At 42.4% G+C, this 23,662-nt stretch overlaps 1 protein-coding gene across 8 annotated transcripts in view; it reads right to left on the bottom strand.

Annotated features, from left to right (window-relative positions):
- Nucleotides 1-23,662, bottom strand: part of TCF20 (transcription factor 20) — a 136,424-nt gene that overhangs the window by 40,332 nt on the left and 72,430 nt on the right. For 7 of the 8 annotated variants that reach the window (XR_001876862.1, XM_017827637.1, XM_017827642.1 and 4 more), the window contains one exon: nt 1,177-6,801. Coding sequence is in view for 7 of the 8 variants with exons in the window: in XM_017827637.1 (XP_017683126.1) it covers nt 1,177-6,765 (5,589 nt within the window). In the remaining variant the exon portion in view is untranslated. Of the gene's footprint in view, nt 1-1,176; nt 6,802-22,518; nt 22,688-23,662 lie in introns of those variants that run through there. The other variant, XM_017827641.1, reaches the window with a different exon arrangement.

The raw sequence follows: 23,662 nt of genomic DNA, 5'->3' as shown, positions 1-23,662 counted from the left end.
GCCAAATCAAGTCAGGGCAAAGAAGCATGTAATTACTGTCAAAGAACATTCAGAACAAGCCAGGAATCAAACTTGAAGAGGAAAAAACTCATGGGGAGGAAGCAAGCATGCTGTATGTAACAAGATAGAGGAAAGAAGATAAAAACTGGATCCCAACACTGTTCAGAAAAGGAAGAACCTCAAGGCCACAGGAAAAAGTAGTCCCCTGTCTGTTCCATGGTCTGACCCAGGACAGAGCACAATACGGAAAAGATAACCATAAATGAAAGGATGAAGGATACTGATAATGGCAAAGCAAGCCACCCAACTGTGGTTTTAAAGCATCAGCTTCTGCCTCAGGAAATCGAGAACAGTGAGTGGCTCCATCCACAACTAGGTGGTTGTGAACAAAGTTCTTTCTTTGTGCCTGCTTAAATTTTACCTACATCTTCTTACTCACTGTATACTCACTCTGGTCAGTTATCAGTATCGTTCATGATATAATCAATACTGAATTCATCAGTACTAAACCCACCCACATTTCACCTTACTTTGTAAGGGCTGTAAATTCTCCTAAAGTTGTGTAATATGTATTACAGGTGCAGAGTAACTGACATTGGAAAGGACCCCTGCTGAAAGCAGAACCAACTTTGAAGCTAGATCCAACTTCAGATGTAAAGTGTGTTGCTTAGGGCCTTGCCTAGTCAAATCTGTGCATCTCCAAAACCAGGAAATTCCACATCTTTTCTGTCATTTCTCCTCCCTCAAACCAATGTCTGACCACTGAAACTTTTTGCCTAACTGAACTGGAATTTTCTTTGCTGCAATTTGTTTCTGCTGCCACTTGTCCTTTCAGTGTACAACTCCAAGAAGAGCCCTAGAGAATATTAAATATCTACCAGGATAGAATAAGGAGTGGAAAAAAGATCACTGCAGCCATGAAAAAGCCTTTGGACATGCAGAACTCTCACTAGGTAATGAGTATCCAGCTTTCTGATGTCCAAAAAAATCTGTCTGATGAGGTGTGCCAGAGATCTAAAGGAAGCCATCAAAAGGACATCACTAGAGATTTATTTAGGATAAAAAAAATTATTGTTTCGGACATGAGAGAAGAGCAAGGAAAAATGGTACTCCAAATGGTGTATATACATTGCAAATGAAAGAAAATAATTTTGTATAGCAAGGTCAGGTACTCACCATCTCTCTTGCAATCTCCACAGCTTCCTGCAGCCCATAGAGCCTGCCACAGACCAGGTAGATCCCATTGGCCCAGAGAATACAACCCTCGTGGACCCAAAATTCATTGCTGTCAAGAGGTAGTTCAGGAATTTGTAACTCCAGCTCAGTGCCACCTTCTGAAGTGGGCATAGAGGGTTTTGAGTCCAAAGGAGTCTTTTCACCGCCACTGCCACCGTCAGTGGTTGCTTTTTTACAAGAAGCTCCCCTTGAAAGTGACCGAGAGGCTCCGCTACAGTCCTCAGAGCGGTGCCGCCTCTTAAAGCGGGGATGAGCAGCGAGGCTTCTTTGTTCCTTCTGTTGTTGCTGTTCCTCCTCCTCTTCCGTATCTGTCTTGGAACCATTAGAAGCACTTTTGTGCCGTACCTTGACCTTGCTCTGCATTTCTGTGGCCCTCTTTGGAGGCGGGTTCTTGGGCAAGGTAGCTGCGTAATCCTGGGGGTAGAAAGGACCAAAGAGGTCACCCATGTTACGATAGCTGGCCCATTTGCCACACAGGCAGCAAACCAGATGCCCTAAGACAGAAGACTCTGTTACTACAGGGCCTTGCAGCATGAAAGTTGAGGTGGGCAGCACTTTGCTCTCCGCATTGCTAGGAGGGGGTGTTGAAGACCTCTGTCCTTTCCGACCCCTCACCAATTTGTTCTGCTCCTCTTCCTCCGCATTTATGATTGTGCACACAGCGCCTAATTCACACTTGTTTACCACGTGAATATAAGGGAAAAAGGACTTATTCTTGGAGTCAGTTTTATCTACAGACTGGGTAGCGTATTTAAGCTTGATCTCTGGTTCTTGAGGCTCCACAATGGGAGCAGCTCGTCTAGGCTTCCGCTTCCGTGGCTGTGCTGCAGGTTTTCGCCTCTCCCTCCTTTGCCTCTTGGGCTTTGGCTCACCAGCGCTCACCCCCTCTGCAGACTGTGCCGGGACTGGTGGGGGTGGTGGGGGCGGGGGCAGCTGCTGCTGCTGCTGTTGCTGCTTCTTCTGCTTGTTCACGCTCCCAATTGGCCTCCCCTTTTTCTTTCCAGAGGGGAAATATCCCTTTGGAGGGAAACCATCTGGCTTGGGTGAAATGTTTGTCACATCTCCGTCTTTTTCCTCAGACTTTGGATTTGGTTCAGAAATAAACGCACTGGAAGGGGAAATTGCTTTTGGGTCAGAAAAGGTCAGAGTTCCAGCTCCACTTACAGATCCATCAGACCTTCCTTGACCACCTGACTTCTGAGAAGGTGGTGGTGCTGCACTGGATCCCGCTCCTTCTTTACCAACACTCGCAGCTTCAGGGACCTCTTTTTTGTTTTTATCCTCCTCACTGCTTTGCCACTCTTCTGAAGATCTTGGAAGAGTTTTTTCACCAGCTGTATCCTGGCTTGCTGGCCCCACTTGATCTGACATCTCTCCTTTTCTCTTCTCAGCCTCTGGTCCATGTCCAGCCGCATTTCCTCCTTCAGGTCCACTCTTAAGGGACAGGATGTCATCAAGAGTGACAGTATCTGGACCAGTTTCAGCACTGTTGGTAGAAACGCTTCTCCTAATATTGGGAGATGTAATTTTTTGAACAATAGCTTCCAGTTTTAATCCTCGCCCCTTTCTTGGGGGCAGTATTTTGGTCTTAGCTGGGCTTGTGAGGGAAACAGCAGGACAATTCCTATTATCGGGACTTGGCAGGTCCTTGAAGGAATCTCCCTTTGCAACTGACTTGCCAGTATCTTGGCTTTGAGATGAATGGGCATAGGAGTTGTATGTTTTATCAGCTCCTTCTTTTGCTGAAGGCATCAGTCGCCCTTTATCTTCACTGCCACTGTTCTTCATATCATGTGGCTGTCTTTTGGTAGGGATAGGTGAGATGAAAGAACGGACTCTCCTCCTCATAATTAATGGATTTTGAGGAGACTGGTCTTCCTGGCCAGGGAGCCTGAGCATAGCATTGCTAGGCTTGGGCAAATCTGCAGATTCCTCTCGTCGATGCCCATCGCTTTCTTGAGGGCAAAATCTTTTTTGGTTGGCTGCTCCAAGAGGGCCGCTGCTTTTGGCAGGAGAAGTTTGCCGAGAGAGGTCCCAACCAGATTCGTGATGCTGCAACTTCTGGTTGCCGTGTTTCAGTTCGGTGCATTTGCTCTGAGTACCATCACTCCCCATAACACAGCGCCCAGGTTCCTGGCTTCCCGTGTCATGGTAGGAGCTACCTTGAAGGTACATCATTCCATCCTTGTCATTTTTTAAAGGACTCCTTACTCGTTCCAGAAACTGCTGTTGTCTTGGGCTCTTCCTTGCCCCTTCCTGCCTGTGCTGAGCTGCAGCAATCACACCCTGAGCAGTGCTGCTTGCCCAATCTTTGTATTCTTCTTGCTGTTGCTGGTATATCTGTCTCTTGTAATGATATTGGGAATTCAAACTCTGGTTGGGGTCACCAAAAGCATGAGGCCTAGCATTTGTGTGATATGCTGAAGCCAGAGAAGGGCCTTCTGAATTCTGAGGGTAAACAGAATGTAAGGAACCCCTGCTAACTCTTTCAGACAGTGTCATGTGTGGGTTCATGTGATGCAGATCTGTCCCCGGGCCTCTGCTTCTGCCTGGTGACATTTTCAGCTTATCAGCAAGATCCTGATATTGAGAGGGTGATTTACCCCTTCCAGTTCTGCCAGGTGCTCGTCTCATGTGTGTCGATCTGCTGTCCTGCTGGGGAATGTAATCTGGAGCAGCATCGGAGACTGCAGCTCCAGGGCTGGCATTGCCTCGGAAAGATTCATGCTTGATGCCAGCAGGATGACAGTGGTCTCCTGTTTTTTTATTATTGAGACTAGCAGAGCTCTTTGACTGTTCAAAATCTTCTTCCTTTATTTGCCCACTGTGAGCTTTCATCTTTGTTTCCATGGATACTAAACCACCAGGGAGTATTACTGACTGGCTCAAGCCAGGGGCAAGACGTTCACTCCTTCCGCTCCTGGCCTCAGGACCCATGTGCCCCATGGGGTGAGGGCCAGGATCTCTTACAAGTTGCCTTAATGGAGATATGTCACAGATCACTGATCTCCTCTCTGAGAGTGCCCCCCCTTCATGGGCAGAAGACTGAGACTCCACATCGAACTTTCTAGCAATAGGGTAATCAGCTAAATTTATCTGCTTCATGTCTGGAGCTGCACTGCCAGACTTCCTGTCCCAGGGACCCCAGTGAGGGCCCTCCAGGAGAGACCCCATGCTTTTGTTTAAGAGGCCTCTATTGGTCAATTCATTGGTTTGACTAATTAAAACATTGGGCCTCATGGCTCCCTCCAAACTCCCAGCCATCCCAGAATGCTCCTGTGTGTTCCTAGAATACCTTCTGTCTGGATGATGGTGGTACCCCTGTAAAACCTCCTGTAGGAGGCTAGGAAACTTCTCATTCCGGCCTTTGCGCTCACTGTGCCCTGGAAAATCCCCCTTTTCCTGACCAGAAGGATACTGTGGAAAGCCACCAATATTTCTCTGTATACCAGCTGCTATATTATCCTTGTAGCTGTATCTTAAACTGCCAGGAGACTTGGAAGATTCTGTTCTTGCAGGAAAATTTGGCCCAACAACTGCATGACCAGGCTGGCTGTTCCCCTCCCCATTATGGTTAGTGTTATCTCCACCTTTGCTCCCTTTACTTCCTACTTGAGTTTCTGGCTGTGTCCCTGCATGCCCGGCTTCTTTTGTTCCACTAGCACTAGCTGGTGCCTGAGTGGCTGTGGAAGCATCATCTTGTGGAGGTTTATCTTGTCCACTTGACTTTTCTACTCTTCCTGTCATGGCTTCCCGGGAGACAATCACCCCAACTGCCTTTTCATTCACTTTTGGGGCATTTTCCACAGCCACCACAGCTTCCTTCCCATCAGGGGAGGCCACATCTTCCCTAGCTGCAGGGCTGCTGCTGAGTTTTGATGGCTCATTCTGAGAGCCTTGTGCTGGTGAGGAGTTGGGTCTCTCTAAATTACCCCCTTTGTAAGTGGTGTCTGAGCTGGTGCTCTGGCCACTCAGCTGTCTCACCCTTTCCCCGTGATCCTCTGAACTACTAGAACAGCCACCGTCAAGGGACTCTGCCATGGGAGACTTGAGTTGCTCCTCTGCCTGGGAGGAGCCTTCTGAGTTGGTGCAGCTGTCGGCCTTCTTTGAAGAGGATGATCTTTTGGAACTTTTTTTCTGAGGTGCCAAGGCATCTGAGAGCAACATGTGCTGGACTGTGTTGGGCAGATTGGCCACTTGAGAACTCAGAGCACTCAGGCTGCTCAGCCCTGGATCTGTGAGCCTTTTTTCCTGCAGTCCTTCCAGCCCAAACCCCTTGAATCCACCTGCATGAGCATTGGGGCTTGGCATCATAGATGGTGTAGGACTAAGCTGAGGCATCATCTGCAGGATTCGGTTTCTAGAACCCATGGACATGTTGCCTTGCCCACACTGGAGATTTTCTCCACCTGGCATGAGTGGAGAAGGGGTAGAGCTGCAGCTTGGAGACTGAACCACAGATGCAGCAGGAGATGGATTAGAGATTGGACTGAAGTTTTGGTGGAACTGCATTGGTGACCTTACAGGAACTTCAGTCTGGCTGTACTGTCCTACTTGGCTTTGAAGAGAGAGCTTGGTGGCAGCGTTTGAATACTGCATTACGTGCTGAGGTGGGTGCTGTTGCTGCTGCCCCTGCTGCCCACTTTGGGGCAGCTTAGACTGCTCAAAGCTTTTCATCGGTTGAGTCTGAAAGCTGTAGTTTGACTGGGTCCCATAGGCCTGTGCATTGGAACCCACAGCATGGCCTTCATACTGCGACCCAGAATTCACGTTGTAGCTTCCGTCGTAATTCTGTCCTGACTGGCCAAAACGCTGTGGGGAGGGGAAAGAGGAGGAGGAGGATGACGAAGGTGGTTGATAGTGTTGGCTGAACTGACCCACTCGTAACTGGTAGCCAGAAGCAGAGGAAGGCAAGGTGGATGGACGCTGCATTGGCTGCAAGTGTGAGGTGCTAGAAGCAGACTGGCTGGAAGCCTGGGGTAAAGGCTGATGAGACTGATAGATCTGCTGTCTCAGCTGCTGCACCTGCTGCTGCTGGCTAGAAGCCTGCTGCTGATACTGGGCACTCCCCGGAGAAAAAGGACCAGTATAATCTTGTTGGTAGTGGGATACACCCCCAAGGGTTGAATGCTGTGTTTGAAACTGGCCCACATGTCCCTCATTCCCATACTGACTCCCAAAGCTACTCCCTTGAGGGGGCCCATAGCTCTGTACTGGTCCAGAAGGCCTGCGCTGAGGTGGCTGCTGCCCTCCTGACACCACTGGATCTTTGTTGGCAGCCATATAGTAAAACTCTCCTGCTTCTTTTCTGAAACCTTGGTAGCTCTGATGGCCAGAGCTCTCACCAGGCATCGCTGTAGAGGCTCCTGTTGCTCCACGACGTCCACTACCAGCACCTCCTCCAAAGCTCTGGAACATCTGGGCCTGCTGGCGAGGGCTGAACTCTTCCAGTCGGGATGAACCGTGCACTTCCTGCGGGTAGCTCTGCTGGTTTCCGTGATAACTACTTTGCTCCCGAAAGGACTGCATGCTGTTCAGCAGCAGAGCAGCAGCTCAAAAGCCCTCCTAAATGGGGAGAAAAAGAGAGGGGGAAAAAAAGGTATAAGATCTACATTTCCCAGTCACACCAGTACCTCTGCTCAATTTCACTGTTTAACAGTAATTAAAATTTAGTATTTGTCTCCTACTTTCTGGTACATCAATGTTCAACCCCTCTTCTTGCAATCTGCCAACATTCTAGGTAGTGCAAGTAAGAGGAATCACTAATTTTCAAAAAAATACAGGCCAGTAGCCTATTACCAGTTGGAGTGCATTTTCAGCATTAATTAATATTTCCCTAAAGTCATTTACTAACTGAGTGTGTTTATGTGCCCCTGAAGAGAGAAACTTCTGACAAATTTGCAAAGCAAAGAAGAGCAATCCTTACCCTCCGGCTATTCACTATGGCTAATACTGGAAGTAATCAAGTGCTTTGCCACCATGTTTAAAGATGCAAGGAGAACCCTGCAACACTCTCAAATGACACTTGGATTTACCACAGGAATGATATCCAAGGCCAATGTTTCATGCTGGAAAAGATGTCTATTAGCAAACACTCAAAATACAATTGACCAAAGCTCAAACTAAGATATCCCAATGAAAGGAGCTATGGGAACCTGTGAAAGAACTGGCACCAGCATACTCAGTGCTCAGTTCCCGAGTACTCCAGTGACAATCTTAGGTGAAAACCAACACAGCAAGAGAACATATTGCATTTCCCACCCCATCTTCTTTGCTTTAAAAGATAGAAAGTTGGAACAAGTCCACTCTGTTAAGAGCAAAATAGTCTACAACTTCATCCCTTAGGATTTTACATTACCTTGAATGAAACTTCACTGAAAACATAGTCAGAATATATATTTTGGAATATCAAGTATGATCATCTACATTTACATTATCAACTCGTAAGTAAACGCACTCCAGGAAGGCTCTCCTATGTATTTCAGTCTATTATGCAGTGTGTGGAATCATGACTCACCCTCAAGGACCAGACCACAGCTGCAAAATTCTTTGGGGACTCTGGCTAGTCCCTCTATAAAAGCCCGACACATCACTTGATGCATTAAGAAAAGTATGGTAATGAACAAGAATATACATGTACACTGCCATTAATAAATAAGCAAACAAAAAAACAAATAGAATGAATTAGTGTTTTACAAAAGCATTTCATTTCTCAAACACCTTGTGGTTTTCTCTTCCTGAAAACAAAACGGATAAAGCCACCTGGAGAGACTTCTTCCTTTAAATTAATCTTAAAACAATGATCACACTTTTTCAGGAAACAGAACCCTGACTCCTCAGATTGGACACTTCCTGAAGACTTGCCTGCATTATATTTTCTCATTTAGCCACGTTTTGTGCTTGCCACAGTCAACTGAACCCACTGAGAATTAAAGCCTAGCTTTGCACTTAAGTTTTTTTCAAGTAGATCACCAGAGTCACAAGAATACAGGCATACAAATGAGGTGCAGGCAATGTCTGGCATCATGCTCTACTCCCATATGCCTCTCAAGCTTATTTTTTTTCTTCACATATATGTTATCTATAGAAGGCTCTAACTCTACCACTAGGATCTTTCATCTGGGTTTCTACTATCTGTGCATGCAGGCTACAGAACACACAGGCACAAAACTACACCACTACACTGCATGTCTCCACAGCCCCCCTCTTCTAACTCAAAGGCATCTTTGTGTTGCAGCCTCAGTTCATGCAGCTTGATGTACATAATAATATTATGAGAACCAAAAGGGAACTGTCAAATTGTTAATACTTCAAATTCTGTCTCTCCCCTTCTAGGAAGTCAACTTTACTGTTGTTTTAATCTTGTATTTTAAGTGTCATATTGTAAGAGAGACAGATCTGCTGTTCTGCTGAACTTCCACTTTTTTAGCATTTTAAAGACTATATACATCACATGAATAACACTTCTATGAATGCCACACTGTGCCAATCTGTCCAGTTTGGGCTTATTATGGATAAACCCCTCCTTTTTCTGAATCACTCCTTTTGATGTTTCATCAGTTTGAAGCTCCGGCCTATTGGGATAGGACTAAAATTGGGATACCTAAGATACCTAATGCAAGCTTCTTTCTTCCTTTTTGTATGACTTGCTGCTAAGGTGAAAAATGAGGGGAGAAGAAAAGGCAGAAAAGAACACATACGTAGAAATAGAAGAAAGTTATCAAGCTAAAGGTAAAAGAACATCTACTGTAACTGGCAGATGTTAGAAAGCAGCTTCTCTAGATAAACAGTTGGGAGCTCTGCAATCAGCAACATTCACGTGCTGTGGAGGCTGCGTGCACGCCCTGGCTATCATGTGCTTTGCACCCTCTTTTCATGAAAGCAACATTGCCATCCTCTCACAGGCTCAGTCTCCCACATAATCTAAGACTCAATTTTAAATATGACTTTAATAAAGCTTACTTTGCATAGTCTGAACAAGATCTCATGAACCCTCTCTTTTGCACTACATCATACAAAAATTTTAATCACTGATGATATTCATTCTTCTATAACACTACTAAAAGGCTTGAAAACATATGTTAGTTTGGAAATGTAGCAGCTAATGATGCTAGAAAACATTCTTAAGACTTCCTCACTATTAAAAAAGGATAATTTTAATTATATAATAAACAGAAACAGCACAAGATGCTGTAAAATACCTTCAGGAACAAAGACACGGTAAAGGTCAACCTAAGGCACAAATTCTTATCCTCCAGTATCTCATGAGTCATGTAACATTTATTTAGTCCAGAAGTTATATAGGCTAACTCAAAACAGAGAGAATATATTTTTCTCCTTCAATTTTATTTTTTTTTTCCGATCCTGGAATTTACCCTGACAAACAAATACAAAGTTTTCATCAGGACAACACTTGTTTGGAACATCTCACAAGGAGCTTAACTTGAGTAACATAATCAGCACAGTTGCTGCCAAAAAGAAAAAAGAAAACACATTTCATTAATAACAGGAGTAAAAAAAGATAGGAGATGCGTCAATCCATGACATCATCGATAACTTAAGACATATAGCACATTTCCTGTCATTAAGGTACTATAAATACAGGACTATTACAATTATTATTGCAATAATCTTTCTTAACAGTAACAGCCCTGTAAAGTGCTTAGACCTAAGTGCTACGTTCGCAGCAAAACCATGAAGATAATCTCACGGGCAAGCCTTGTTAATAAAATACATTCAGACAGATGAGGCCTTCCAAATCTACCCAGATGCACAGGAAAAAAAAAACTTATTTTATTGACTTTTTACTGGAAGCCTTTAAAGAAAATATTTTCAGCTGGTACATACTGCTCCATACGCAGGAACGATACATCAGCTGCCGACTAGAGACTGCAACGCAATCATATAAAAACCCCATAATGGTGGTACACATCTATAATCCCAATCCCAACAGAAAGGACAAAGTCCTACCTCCAAAAAAGCACTCTATTAACAGCCACAAATTACACACTTTTACAGTGCTTTCCAACACGCACAACATCCAAAGCCTTCCTCATTTATTCAAAGGGAAGGTAAGATTCTGGCACAGCTTTCACTACTCCAGTATCACACCTACACTCTCTCTACACATGCATCCAGCTCTCTCAGTAAAGCTGCATGATTCTGAAGTATTTATAGCCTGTAGCTGTAGAGTCATCTAAGCATATCCATCTACAGATTACAGACTACATTCACGAGGCTAAGCAGTTTCACTCTGCTCCAACACATTTGTTTCTTCCCCAGTAGTCCAGTAATCAAAATTTGCCTTCAACTTGGCAGGAACAAAGGAAGCATATTACAAACTTGTGTGGCTGATAAAGAAATAGCCTCACTTACAGAATCACTGCACATAAGTCTCAAAAAAGAGAGAAGCAATAGGTCCTCTTATCCATATCTCAGATTTATTTGTGAAACTTCTGAAGTTATTTCAGGTAGTCTTTCAACTCACCGTCTCCACGTTAACCTAATTTTAAGCACATCTACAATGCAGATTTTGTCTCTTAATCATTTGAAAAAGCCTTACAGAACTTTCTTAACATAGGAGTTCCTCAAAATATGGAGCTACTGCATTGTGACCCCTCTGTGAGCAAGATTATCAAATATTAGTCAAAAGCATGTAAACATCTTTCAATAGTTCCTCCATGAATATCAGAATGCCCCAACCACTGCTGATTAACAGAATTCATCAGTACTCCCACTCCAAGATTACTATGTGAAATGATCTTCTGCAATATACTGATACACTTTTTTTAAAAGATATATAAATCATAGTCCTGATTATCAAAGACTGGACAAATACAGGACAGCTGCCCACATCTTCTTATTTAACATAGTAGTGCATCACTACAGAAAGCTCATAAGAAGTGAGCTAAAAACCAAAATAGTGTGGGGATACGCCTAATTCTTAACAATAAGTCTATAAAGGAACAAATGAAGCCACCACCAGCTCATTCTCTAGGACATAAGTGAGGTCTTTCCGCTTCGTTAAATTTTCTTTAGATTTGGGTTGACTACTGCGATCCATCTGTGCAGAGAAGTCTCAGGCAGCAGTCAAATGCAATATATCTCCAGTGATCTGTCAAAAGCCTCTCACTTCCTCACACGCCTATCGGGAAAGATAATGCAGTTACAAGCAGGTGACAAACGGTAAGACAGTATTTTCCATAGTCAAAAATGTACATGAACAAGTTGGGAGGTTATAGAGTGTCCAAGGTTCTGATTAAAATAGACTTACTTGCTAAATCCTGTGCAAATAACAGATGTACATAAATCTGCAACCGTTTCTAGTCACAACTCACACAAAACACAAAAATTACCATTTTTGTCCTTCCCCACTGTATCTTCTTAAACTAGCAGAAAACACGCACATAACCAAAAAAACCCCACCAAGCCAGAACCTGAATCTGAACAATTCAGGGGCGTATTTTGTGAGTAAACAATGCCCACGTTCTGAATTAGGCCAGAAATACAGGAATAAAGGATTTCTATGTACTGAGTACCATTTCCATCATCAAGGCTAAGCTGCTAACCCTCATTGCTGCAGATACACAGTTATTACTTCCACACCTGAGCAATGGCTTGGAATAGACTGACCTTGTTGCAGTTTTGGAGGAACATTACTCTGTCTGCTGCCTTTAGGAGAAGGCAAATCAGCCACAAATGGTATAAGTAGATGAATTTAAGGATCAAACCTATGACTGCATTTAACAAAGCAAGAGATGTAACTTATTTCTTCTACATTTGATGCCTTTTTAAAAGGGAAACTATTTAAAACGGGTTTTCAACATTAGGTGTGAAATAGAAGTAAACTAAGACAGTAAGCACTTCAAAAGGACACCAGTTTGTCCAAGCAGTATCACTCACTGCTCACCTCTTTCAAAAAGTTGTGTTTCTGATATTGTCTTATTCACCACTGCACTTCCAGAGAAAACTGCAGTCAGATCTGCCTCTCACCAAGCCACTATGATTTATTCTATCAAAGAAACCTTACTACACCACTCAAAGTTGAAACAGTATGCAACAAATTGTCACTGAGAGTGCCAGACCCTATTGAAATAGCTAACCTGAAGCAGACAAAGTATCTTGAAAAGTATATAAAAAATAAATTAAACCCAGAATGCTGTGTTACTGGAGACTGAATTTTATAATTCTAAAAAATCACAGCATGCCTTAAAAACACTCATATGTAGTTGTTACACATGCTTAAGTGTCTAATAATAACAACATATATTAGCAATGTGTCTTCCAAATCAGTGCTAATACTGGTCTTGACCAAAAAAAAAACCCCACAGCTTAATTTTGTCCTTCCTAGTGAAACCCTTCACCAAAGAATTCCTCACACGAGTTACAGCTTGGCCAAATGGATTGTAACTAGTTTCCATCATCTCAGAGACACTGTGCTTTCTTTACCAAACTATCTGTACAGCTTTTAAGAAAGTCAGTATGCATGAGCTTAAATCCAAACAATTAAAGTTTTCGCAGAACGGGTGAGGAACAGATGAGCGTGGCAGAAGGAGCACAGTGAGCTTTGTCAGTTGAGGGAGGGGAATGCTCTGGGGATTACTGTGCTACATAAGATCCTACATTCACTTCTTTTTTTCATATATTTCCCTAGGTGACCACAGAAAATTTTAGTAAGCCTGAGTCAGTGCATCTTCCTATCTCACATGGGAGATGTAAGCAGACATATTCAGAGCACTCAACTGCTATAATAAAAGGTATCACAAAAGCAAACAACAACAAAAAATAATCAAATGTTGCATGTGGCTATTACTTGGCTGCTGATTTCTTCCCCCACCCCTAAAATATTTTAAAAAACCCACTTGGATAGCACCAAATTAAAAATACACAATCAGATTTTTTTGTATTTGCAAGTCTCCCTTACTCACTAAGTGAATAAAACTAAAATACCATCTCTAGTTTAGCTCTGCATTTTGAATGAAATGTACTGTTAAAGTCATATTCCTAACCATGAAGAAAGAAGTTTGACAAGATAAACTTCTGTTGTAAGCCAGTATTAAAGTTGTAGTGCTCTGAAAACATGTATTTCTAGAAATATAACTAATGAACAGAGTTCAGCGGAATTTTGGTTAATTGTATATATCTGATTTTATTATTATGCCATTGGTTCTCAGTCTCAATCAACAGCACAGATGCACTTAAATAGCTTTCAAAAATCCAACAACCACTTGCTGAAAGTTATCCATCTACATTTTTAACAGACACTGCTTTTTTACTAAGAACTTATGCAAATCAGTCAGATTCTATTTTATGTCAAAGATTAAAACAACAGTTCTGGTTTCACATACAGAGTGAGTCCTCTATAGTCCAGCTTAAGAGGTCCAGCCTCCTCTACGGTGTTAACACAGCCATTCAGGCTGCCAAGTCAGATCAGTGAACTGATATGGTCGAGAAAATTCTGCTAGGGAGAACAGCCACTTCTGACCTGACAGATCCATTCACTGTATCATTACACAAACATCTGTACCAGCAAAACGGACGCAGCAGGAACTGCTTAAGTGGCATGGCTACTGAAGGGCACTTGAAATCAGAAGTTCATATTTAAAAGGCTCTTCATCTTTACACAGTAGTCAAACAACCCTTCCCAACATCAAAATGAAATAATACTGAAACTTCAGCTCCTCAGTTTTTTTCTCCAAGCTGCAAATCAGCTGATTGCACATCCTAACCCACTTCATTAGTCCTCTAAAAAGTTTCACAACTCATTATGTGCCTCTTATTGGAAATTCACCTGTGTCCATACCTCCAATGTCTCCAAACAGTTAAACATCATCTCTGCTTTGGCAATACAGCAAAATCTCAGCAACCACTTAAAGGACAACTTCTGATCTGCTCTTCACCTCCTCAGACATGCAAGGCTGGAGGCTCAGCAAAGACATCACAACTCTCACTAAACCTTCACCTTTTAGTTACAAAAGTGAAGACAGTGAAAAGGAGAAGTCAATTATTATTTGCAAGAGGAAAGCAGAAAAGTGTGAGCAGGTTTCCAGGTTCTATCTGCCCAAGCTCCCACTTTCAGTGCAGAAATTTAGCCAGTACCAAAAATACTCAGAACTATACAGCAGTTAAACATCCTCCTCCCCCCCCCAAAAAAAAAAAAACCCTCCACCTAAAAAAACCCTAACACATTACTTTTAAGTAACTTTTACAATTTATTCATAAAGTTGCTATGTAGCAACCCCTGCCTTTAAAGTCCTAAATGCATTATCTCTTCAAACTATGACAAGTTGCTAAGATGAATACTTGTAAGGGTCATATTAAACATTACCTGTAATACACATCCCTTCTTTTCTATTCAATGTAGCCTATACAATTAAATTTTTTTATTCTTTTTTGCAATGCCTGGTGTAATGAACCTGTAACTAAGACTCCCAGGAACTCCTCAAGGCAGATGAAGTACATTGACACAAAATCTCTATCAGTTACATGCAAGTATTATTACAATACAGGCTATGCACTGTATATAAGATATATATCCATTGATTAGGATATAACTATTGTCAAGGATAATACCACCTAGTTACATTATAGGAAATAACATTAAAAACAGGTAGAAATATCATCTTGATGTACTTAAACTAACAAATTAAAGAATTACTGTCCATTTGCAGAAAAGCTGTACTCGAAAATTTATGTCCTCCAAAGCTCTTACAGACAGTTTTTGTTCCTTTAAGACAACACAAGGAATTTAGCTTTAGCACTTTCAATTTTCACTAGCCAAGGTTATCATTCTTCCTATGAATTCAGCACTTCATCTCCCTAAATCAACGCAGATTTAAGAGCAATTTGGGTGTGGATGGTCTGCAAATACTACTGCTGTGGCACACTTAAGAACAAAATAGTCAAGGCCATATCATGTTTACTGATAAAAAGTTTGAGAAAAGGCTTCTCTCTAACATAGGAACCGGTTGAAGTGCCCTCAAAAAAAAAAAAAAATTCCAAGCATTTGTAAGATTTTCACACTAGAGGAACAACAACTTTTCCCTCAGTAACACTTCTGCTTGTCTCCTACAACCTATGTCCTCTAAATGTCACTTTGCTCATTTCTCCACACTTTAGATTCCACAGCATCTGCCTCATGATGAAGCCAAAAGCTAAAGCAGACCCATTCCTCCAGTAAGTGTTGTCTCCTGAGACTAACGGGGAGAGACTAAGACTACAGCCACAGTTACATGGATTCAGGAGAAACAATTCTGATTAATACAAAATAACTTCATAAATTTAAGAAAGTCAACAGAGAGATTACTTCAGAGGCAGGACTATTTGAAGGAGTTCTTCTCCCTTCCTATCTATCTGCCCATTCCCACCCCTGCAGGTTTTCTTTGAATTTTTCAGATTGGACCAGTTTCCTGAACCATCCCATTATGCATTTCCTCTGTAGTTACACTGGCATAACCAACAGACAGATGACAGAGAGGAGGCAGCATACTGCAGTGTTGGAGCAAACAGTTAAGAACTCCTGAGGTTTATACTTAGCCTTGGCCTAAAGCACTTTTATTGGTTCCCTCTCACCAGCTCCCCCACTGAGTCAATGAAAACCTTCCAGAAGCAATCTTTCCACATCAACTTTATGCATATAAAGTGATTAAACTTCTAACACATCTCAGTTGAACATCTGAAATTCTATGGTATAAACTCAAGCCACTGTAACCAACAAACAAGATACTGTACCTTGTCACTTTGAATCGCAGACACTTAACTCCAGGCTTCTGAGTCCTGCTGCCACAGCCAAAGGCAGGGGGAATGACAACGGCAGTCAGACCACACCACAGGCACAAAATTAACTTAAATGTGCATAAGCAGTTCAGAGAAATTAACAACCTACAACTAGAGATCTCATAACCAGGGTTTAAAGCTTTCTCCTTCCCCAAAGGATTTCTCTATCACCACAGTGGTAGCGTCAGGCAGCGTTTGAGGCTGGAGAGCTGACGGACAAAGCTTCCACAGCATGTATTCCATCTCGTATCCTAGAGCATATATCCTGAGGGAAGTCAGCAGTTGAAAGCAACGAGGAGGGATGAATCCAGCACCAGATAAGAAACACCTCTGTAAATACAGATTAGTGGAGGATAACAAAGACACTGCACTCTGAGCATAATTTCTGGAAATGCTAGAGTTACTATTTCAAAATAAGACAGAGGGAGCTTAGATGGTCCACTACTCTGAGAGTCAGCCCCATTGTTCTCTTACGAGTTCCTGCAGCCATTCATCCTGTATCCAGGGAGGAGAGAAAAAACAAAACCAGAAGACTCTACTTTTTCTTTCTGCACCCTGCCTCCCCTCATGAGGGGGCTAAGTAAAGAGGGACAATTAACATCAACCATACAGGATGGATTACATAAAATCATTTCATAATGCTAATGTACTCCTAGAGTTCTATCACAGGAGAAGAAAGGCAAGATGCTCTTTTCTCCCTTGCTCTAAAACATACCAACTTTCTAAGAAAAACTGAAATTTGCTACCTTGTTTCTGCTAGAAAGATGCAATAAAGTGACTTCCACCTTGAGAATTTTTCCTGATTTAATTCTTTAAGTCTCGTTAATCAACTGAGCTAAAGGATCTTACTCCTTTGCTTATTTCAGAAGGGCAATGAACACACAGAGCCAATCATGACAAACTTCATGAGTAAACACAGACCAACAAAGTCTTTATAAACACTATAGTTCTATGGACGAACAAGTAAGTTTATTTCCCAAATCCTCCTCCCATCCACTTTTAGGAGATCCTAAAAGGAAGCTGTTTCTCATTGAGCTAAGAGATTTGCTTTCTCTGGTGAGCTTGACCCAGGTTCACTCAAGTTTTCTTTTTCCACCAACTCTGACAGGGTTTTGACTAGGCTATAGAGTATACATATAATTAACCTCTTCTCCTCCCCTTGCTATTTTCAGCAGCTGTATTATATATATACCCCCCTTTGGTTTTCCACAAATTCCATCTTTCAAACATGTAACAAGCTGTATTTCTGCAAGCCAAAAAGACAAGGAAACAAACAAAATAAACACATGACAAGTTAAATTTCTGTATCATAATCGCAGGATACTACCATCATTCAAAAAAAAGCATGTACTCAACTGAGCAATTCTCAAGAAAGAACACAGTTTTGTCTCTGAAAACTGGAATATGAGAAGGTATCTAAAGATATCCAGATGAGGTGCAAGATATCAAATGTAGAAAAGTACCCAAAGCAAAATGAAGAAAGACCAGCAGGCAAGAGTCACCACCCTGCTCCCCAAACCGCAGTAAACTTGATGTTGACTGAAGTCAGAAGTGTAGAGATGCAGGACACCACACTGCAGTGGACACCCCCAGCTCATCCCCAAAACCAATGCCCTACCACAGCTGGCAATCAAATGATTCTGCAGCAGAGTTCTCTTTATGCACTCTCACAGTAAATGGGATGAGATGTTTCTCCATTAAAATGCAGTGATTTGGATGGAAGGGGGTAAGGATAGCGCAGATCAGTTTTTTCATGCAAAATAAACAGCGGCGCTTTGGAGAATTCTGAATTATGCTCCTGCTACTTCCGCTCTCCAACAGTACAGAAGAGAACCTGCCACTCACTCACAACGCCCTGCAATACAATCTGCTACCTCCTTCTGTAACAATTTTCCTCATTTCGTTTACTGCCTGCTAAGTATCTATTACATTTATCTGTATCTATTATACTTAGCAAGAGCTATCTAAAAGACCATTTTTATGTAGCAATATGCACAAGGTATGGTCAGGACCAAGAACCTCAGAAAATCAGATGTACACAACATTTCACGCAAATATGTTGGAGAAGGAGGAGAAGGGAAACCTCTCCACCCTCACACACATGAAATGAAATAGGGAAAACCTGCAGCAGCAAACCAAAATTTACACCATATGACAGAACACTGTTTACTACGTTCTTTTTCCTTCGAATGCAAAATGAGAAACAAGAGGGAAAGACACTGTTATATGGAGTCACAGAATCATTTAGGTTGGAAAAGACATTTAAGATTATCAAGTCCAACCCTTACCTAGCCACTGCCAAGGCCACCACAAAAGCATGTCCCTAAGCACATCCCTAAGCATGACACCTACATGTCTATACCTCCAGGAACGGTGACTGCCATTTCACTGGGCAACCTGTCCAAATGTTTGACAACTTCTTTAGTGAAAAAATATTTCTTAATATCCACTCTAAACCTCCCCTGTAGCAATTTGAGTCCATTTCCTCTTGTCTTATTGCTTGTTACTTGGAAGAAGAAACAGAAGCCCACCTTGCTACAGCCTCCTTTCAGGTAGCTGTAGAGAGTGAAATGGTCTCTCCTGAGCCTCCTTTTCTCCAGGCTAAACACTCCCAAGTCCCTGAGCTGCTCCTCATAAGACTTGTGCTCCAGACCCTTCGCCAGCTCCACTGCCCTTCTCTGGACGCATTCCAACACCTCCATGTCCTTCTTCTAGTGAGGGGCCCAAAACTGAACACAGGATTCAAGCTGTGGCCTCACCAGTGTACAGGGCTGGCTACACTGTATTTGACACAGGCCAGGATGCCCTTGGCCTTCTAGGCACACAGCCGGCTCATGTTCAGCTGCTGTCAACTAGTGCCCCCCGGATCCTTTTCCACTGGAATGCTTTCCAGCCACTGCACCCCAAGCCTGTAGTGCTGCATGCGGCTGTTGTGACCCAAGCGCAGGATCTGGCACTTGGCCTTGTAGAACCTTATATCACTGGCCTTGGTCCTTCAATCCAGGCTGTACAAAACCCTCTGCAGAGATTCTTACCCTCCAGCAGACCAACACTCCCACCCAGCTTAGTGTTGTCTGCAAACTGGCTGAGGGTACATTCCATCGATCCCCTTACCCAGATCATCGACGAAGACATTAAACAGGGCTGGCACAGCACTGAGCCCTGGGGAACACCACTTGTGACCGACCACCACCCGGATGTAACTCCATTCCCCACCACTCTCCAGACTGACCATCCAGCAAGTTTTTTTAACCCACAAACAGGGCACCCATTGAAGCCACGAGCAGCCAGTTTCTCCGGGGGTGAAACACTATCAAAAGCTTTGCTAAGGTCCAGGAAGAAAATATCCACAGCCTTTCCCTCATTCACTAAGCAGGTCACCCTGTCATAGGAGATCAGGCTGGTCAAGCAGGACCTGCCTTTCCTAAACCCGTGCTGACTGGGCCTGACTGCCTGGTTGTCCCATACGTGCCATGTGATGACACTCAAGATCTGTTCCAAACCTTCCCCAGCATGGAAGTCAGGCTGACAAGCCTGTAGTTTCCTGGATCCTCCTTCCAGCCCTTCTTGCAAACGGGCATCACATTTGCCAACTTCCAGTCAAATGGGACTTCCCTGGGTAGCCAACACTGCTGGTAAATGATGGGAAGAGGCCTGGTGAGCTCTTCTGCCAGCTCAATCAGTACCCTTGGGTGGATCCCATCTGGCCCTACAGACTTGAGTGTTTTTAAGTGGTGTAGCAGGTTGCTAATCATTCCCCCTTGGATTACAGGGTCTTCATTCTTCTCCCCACCCCTGTCTTCCAGCTCAGGGGGATGGATATCTGGAGAACAACTGGTCTTACTGTTAAAGACTAAGCCAAAAAGGCATTAAGCATCTCCATCTTTCCTCATTCTTTGTCACTGTGTTTCCCCCCCACATTCAATAAAAGATGGAGATTCCCCTTGGCTCTCCTTTTGTTGCTACTGTATTTATAGAAACATTTTTTAATTGTCTTTCATGGCAGATTAAATAGCCAGGTTAAGTTGCAGTTGGGTTTTGATCCTTCTAATTTTCTCTCCGTGTAATCTCACAACATCCTTGCAGTCCTTCTGAGTTGCCTGCCCCTTCTTCCTAAGGTCATAACTCCATGAGTTTTTTCTCCACAAGTTCCAGCCAAAGCTCTGTTTAGCCAGACCAGTCTTCTGCCCTGCTGGCTCATCTTTCAGCACATGGGGACAGTTTGCTCCTGCATCTTTAAGATTTCCTTCTTGAAGAATGTCCAGCCTTCCTTGGACTCTTTTGCCCTTCAGGAGTGCCTCCCAAGGGACTCTGTCAACCAGGCTCCTAAACAAACCAGAGTCTCTGCTCTCTGGAAGTCCAAGGTGGCAGTTCTGCTCCACCTTGGACCACCTCCCTTACTTCTCCAAGAACTGAAAACTATCATTTTGTGATTGCTGTGCCCAGGTTGGCCTCCAACCATCACACCACCCACCAGTGCTTCTCTGTTCACAGACAACAGGTCCAGCAGCTGCCTTCCCTAGTTGTCTCATTCACCAGCTGTGTCAGATGTTATTTGCCCCCCACTCCAGGAACCTCCCAGACTGTTTGTGCCCTGTTTTGTATTTCCAGCAGACAGCATAATGCTGATCACACAGCATTCGCTACATTTATCATATAACCATTTATGTTAGTTTTAAAAAGTCACATATAGCACTCCCATTATTCCACAACGTCTACTCATAGAAAACACTGCTGGACTAATCAAATCTCATGGAAATTCAAGTGTATCCAGGCATTTGACCACAGGTAACAGCAAAGTGAAGATACCGTATTGGAGGCTGATTAACAACATTTCATGATGGTGTACGATGGTTTATTCCTGTTCTGGCAAGTGTGACAGCGCATATTTTTCTTTCGGCTAATAAGTTTTAGGTATGTTTTTAACAGTCATTAATGGTGCTGTATATGGACACAAGCCATTCAGCCAGCTCTGCTAATACCAAGTCTTCAGATCAGTTAAAAGCTATCAACAACAGTTTGCAGCACATAATACAGGAAGAGTGATATGAACAATACTTCCAATAAACTGTTCTATGGTTTCTAGCATAGTGGCTCCCTGTACAATTTCTAGATACGTACTGAGTTCTTATCAGAGCTCATCAGAGGGTTCTGTTTATGATTTGCAATTTACTAGCAATTAGATGACTGAGTTCATATCAGTAAAATACTACAAAATAAATCATCATATTCCAGCACTGAATACACAATGATTCCGTACACAGTTATTGGTATGAACACAGACATCCCGCGTGCTTGCAGTGAAGAGGTGGGGGGGAAAGTAATTTTCCTAGCTTTTTTGTATTTGTTGCATCACAATGCAGGCAAGAAATAATAGGCTTCTTAAATGGAGAGCAGATCAAATCTCAAAGGGACTCAAGCCAGAGTTCTCCCACAAAGAACCTGGTAACATTTCTTCCACTTTTCTAATATCATCACAGGTTACAAACACAAAGAACACTGCAAAAACCACACGCGTATTCAGTCTCCAGGCTGAGCTGATAAGAAGATGGTTGCACTTTTGTCTACCAATTCTTAACTCTGTTCTTGAGGAATCACTGGGTAAGAGGCAGGAAAAAACAGAAATCTTACTGCAACATGACTGCTCTTTTGTATCCAGGTGAAAACTGAAAGTTTGACTGCTTGTGCTGTGGTTCACAAGTGCAGCACAAACAAGTTCAATAGGTAAAATTCAGTTCTCACATTTTTTGTCTTCAAAGGCAAATAGGCAGCATATCACAAGACTCTAGAACACCTAGAGCTGATCTTATCCTCCAGTAAGGCTAAACAGAATCCCCTTTTGATTACATGTCAGCCTTAACTTTCAAGTCTTTGGATGTAGCTTTTTATTTTTCTCCTCTCCTTTTTTTAAAGAGAAAGGAAACGCATGTACATGCATAATGAAGAACATAATTTGCTTTTCCAAGTGTCCCCAAACAAATCAATACCTATCTTAGTGGTAATCAGCAGTGGAAAGGCTCAGCTGAACTAACCAAGGAGTGGTGTAGGTAGACACTAGTGTGACACTGATGTACCAGCAGTGCTGTACACAGCTAAGACATCTCCCATTTTTCCAGTTCAGTCAAGACTAAAGTCTACTCAAAAACTGTAAGGAAGGAGACACGAGTCATGGGAATAACTGAACCAACTTTTGTTTCTTTTTTTTTTTAATAAGAAAAGTTTGATAGAAACAGAATTGCACATCAAGGTTCCACTACAGGAACAGCCTCTTCTGCATAATTTTAGATAAGTATAAACCTCTGCTTACACTATGTTTGTGTTCTCTATCAGTAACCCTAAACAGCTTCTAAAATTAAGAAAAATTCTGCATCGTATATAAACACTATTAAAAGGGGTTATAAATACTTAAGACAGCCTTTATTTTTTATTTTAAAAGTCCAAAAGCTAAACCGGAAAGCAAAACGTTATTTTGAGAGCAATCTCATCAAGAGAGTCAATAAAAACCACCTTTTGCTATCGGAGTGCAGTTTAATTTCTTGAATGGGAAGAGCTGGTTGGTCTCAGTCCAGTCTTCATCAACAAATCAGCACATTAGTTGGCTCTTCAGAAATTGTTGTACATAATCTTTCCTGTCTTGGAGGCCAACCACAAGATTAAGTAACACAAAATCTCACACGGCCAGTTACGGTACACACTGAAGCCTGAGACGCCAGCACTGCCAAAAATGTTACTAAATCTTTTGAAGTTAAAAAATCTCAGGTTCCCAAAACATTAGCCTAATACCCTTCATAAGTATAAAACATAACCGAACAGAGTATTAAAAAATAAACGTATCTTTTAATTAAAAAGCTATCCCACCCAAATAGAGATCTGGCATACCCTGTGTCAAAAGGCAAGATACGCACAGCCAGCTATAAACTCTTAAATATACCCTTATCTAAAATTACAGGGAATCCAAGCAAGCAGCATAAAACTGTTCCAGCTTATTACATATTATGCCCTCACTCCAGAGAGAAACCTGCCAAGCTGGTAGAATAGCAACAGGAACTGTGCAATGCAGCTCTTACGGAGGGACCCTTCCAAGAGCGGCACTACTGCCATTTTGCTGTGCTTCATGGGTGGTTTAGTTAAACATGACCTAAAAAGGAAGGGAGAGACGGACTATGCAATGATTTTCTTTTTAACATTGTACCAAGAGCCCAAAAGGTCATCTTTGCACACATTTCCACAGGAAGTGGGAAAGGGGAAAAATCTCAAACCCTACACATTTTGCTTTGCCCTACAGGCTTTAGACATGTACGAATTATAGGCAAAAACCATACTAAAAAGTAAAAAGCATGTTTTTACTTACACCTTTTTAAGTCTTTAAATTTAATCTGAGTACCTTTAAAATACAGTAAACAGGTTAATACCTCCCCATTTCTTCCACTAAAGATTAAGGAAGCCTCTTCTGACAATAAAAGGTCTCCTTTACAATACACAAATAAGTTTTCTGTTTCATTTGAAAAACCTTTAGTTCTTATTTATGCATTACAGAAACAGATTTTCTCCTTTAATAAAAATTCATTTCCAGCCTTTTTAATGAAGCATTAGTAACAAAGAAAAGGAACAACAACAAAAACAAAATTCCTGACCTCCTGTTAAAGTTGCT

The sequence above is a fragment of the Lepidothrix coronata genome, unplaced genomic scaffold (genome assembly GCF_001604755.1).
Source record: "Lepidothrix coronata isolate B3197 unplaced genomic scaffold, Lepidothrix_coronata-1.0 Scaffold141, whole genome shotgun sequence".
NCBI lineage: Eukaryota > Metazoa > Chordata > Aves > Passeriformes > Pipridae > Lepidothrix > Lepidothrix coronata.
The sequence above is the reverse complement of the archived record's forward strand: the minus strand, read 5'-3'. Positions and strand labels throughout refer to the sequence as shown.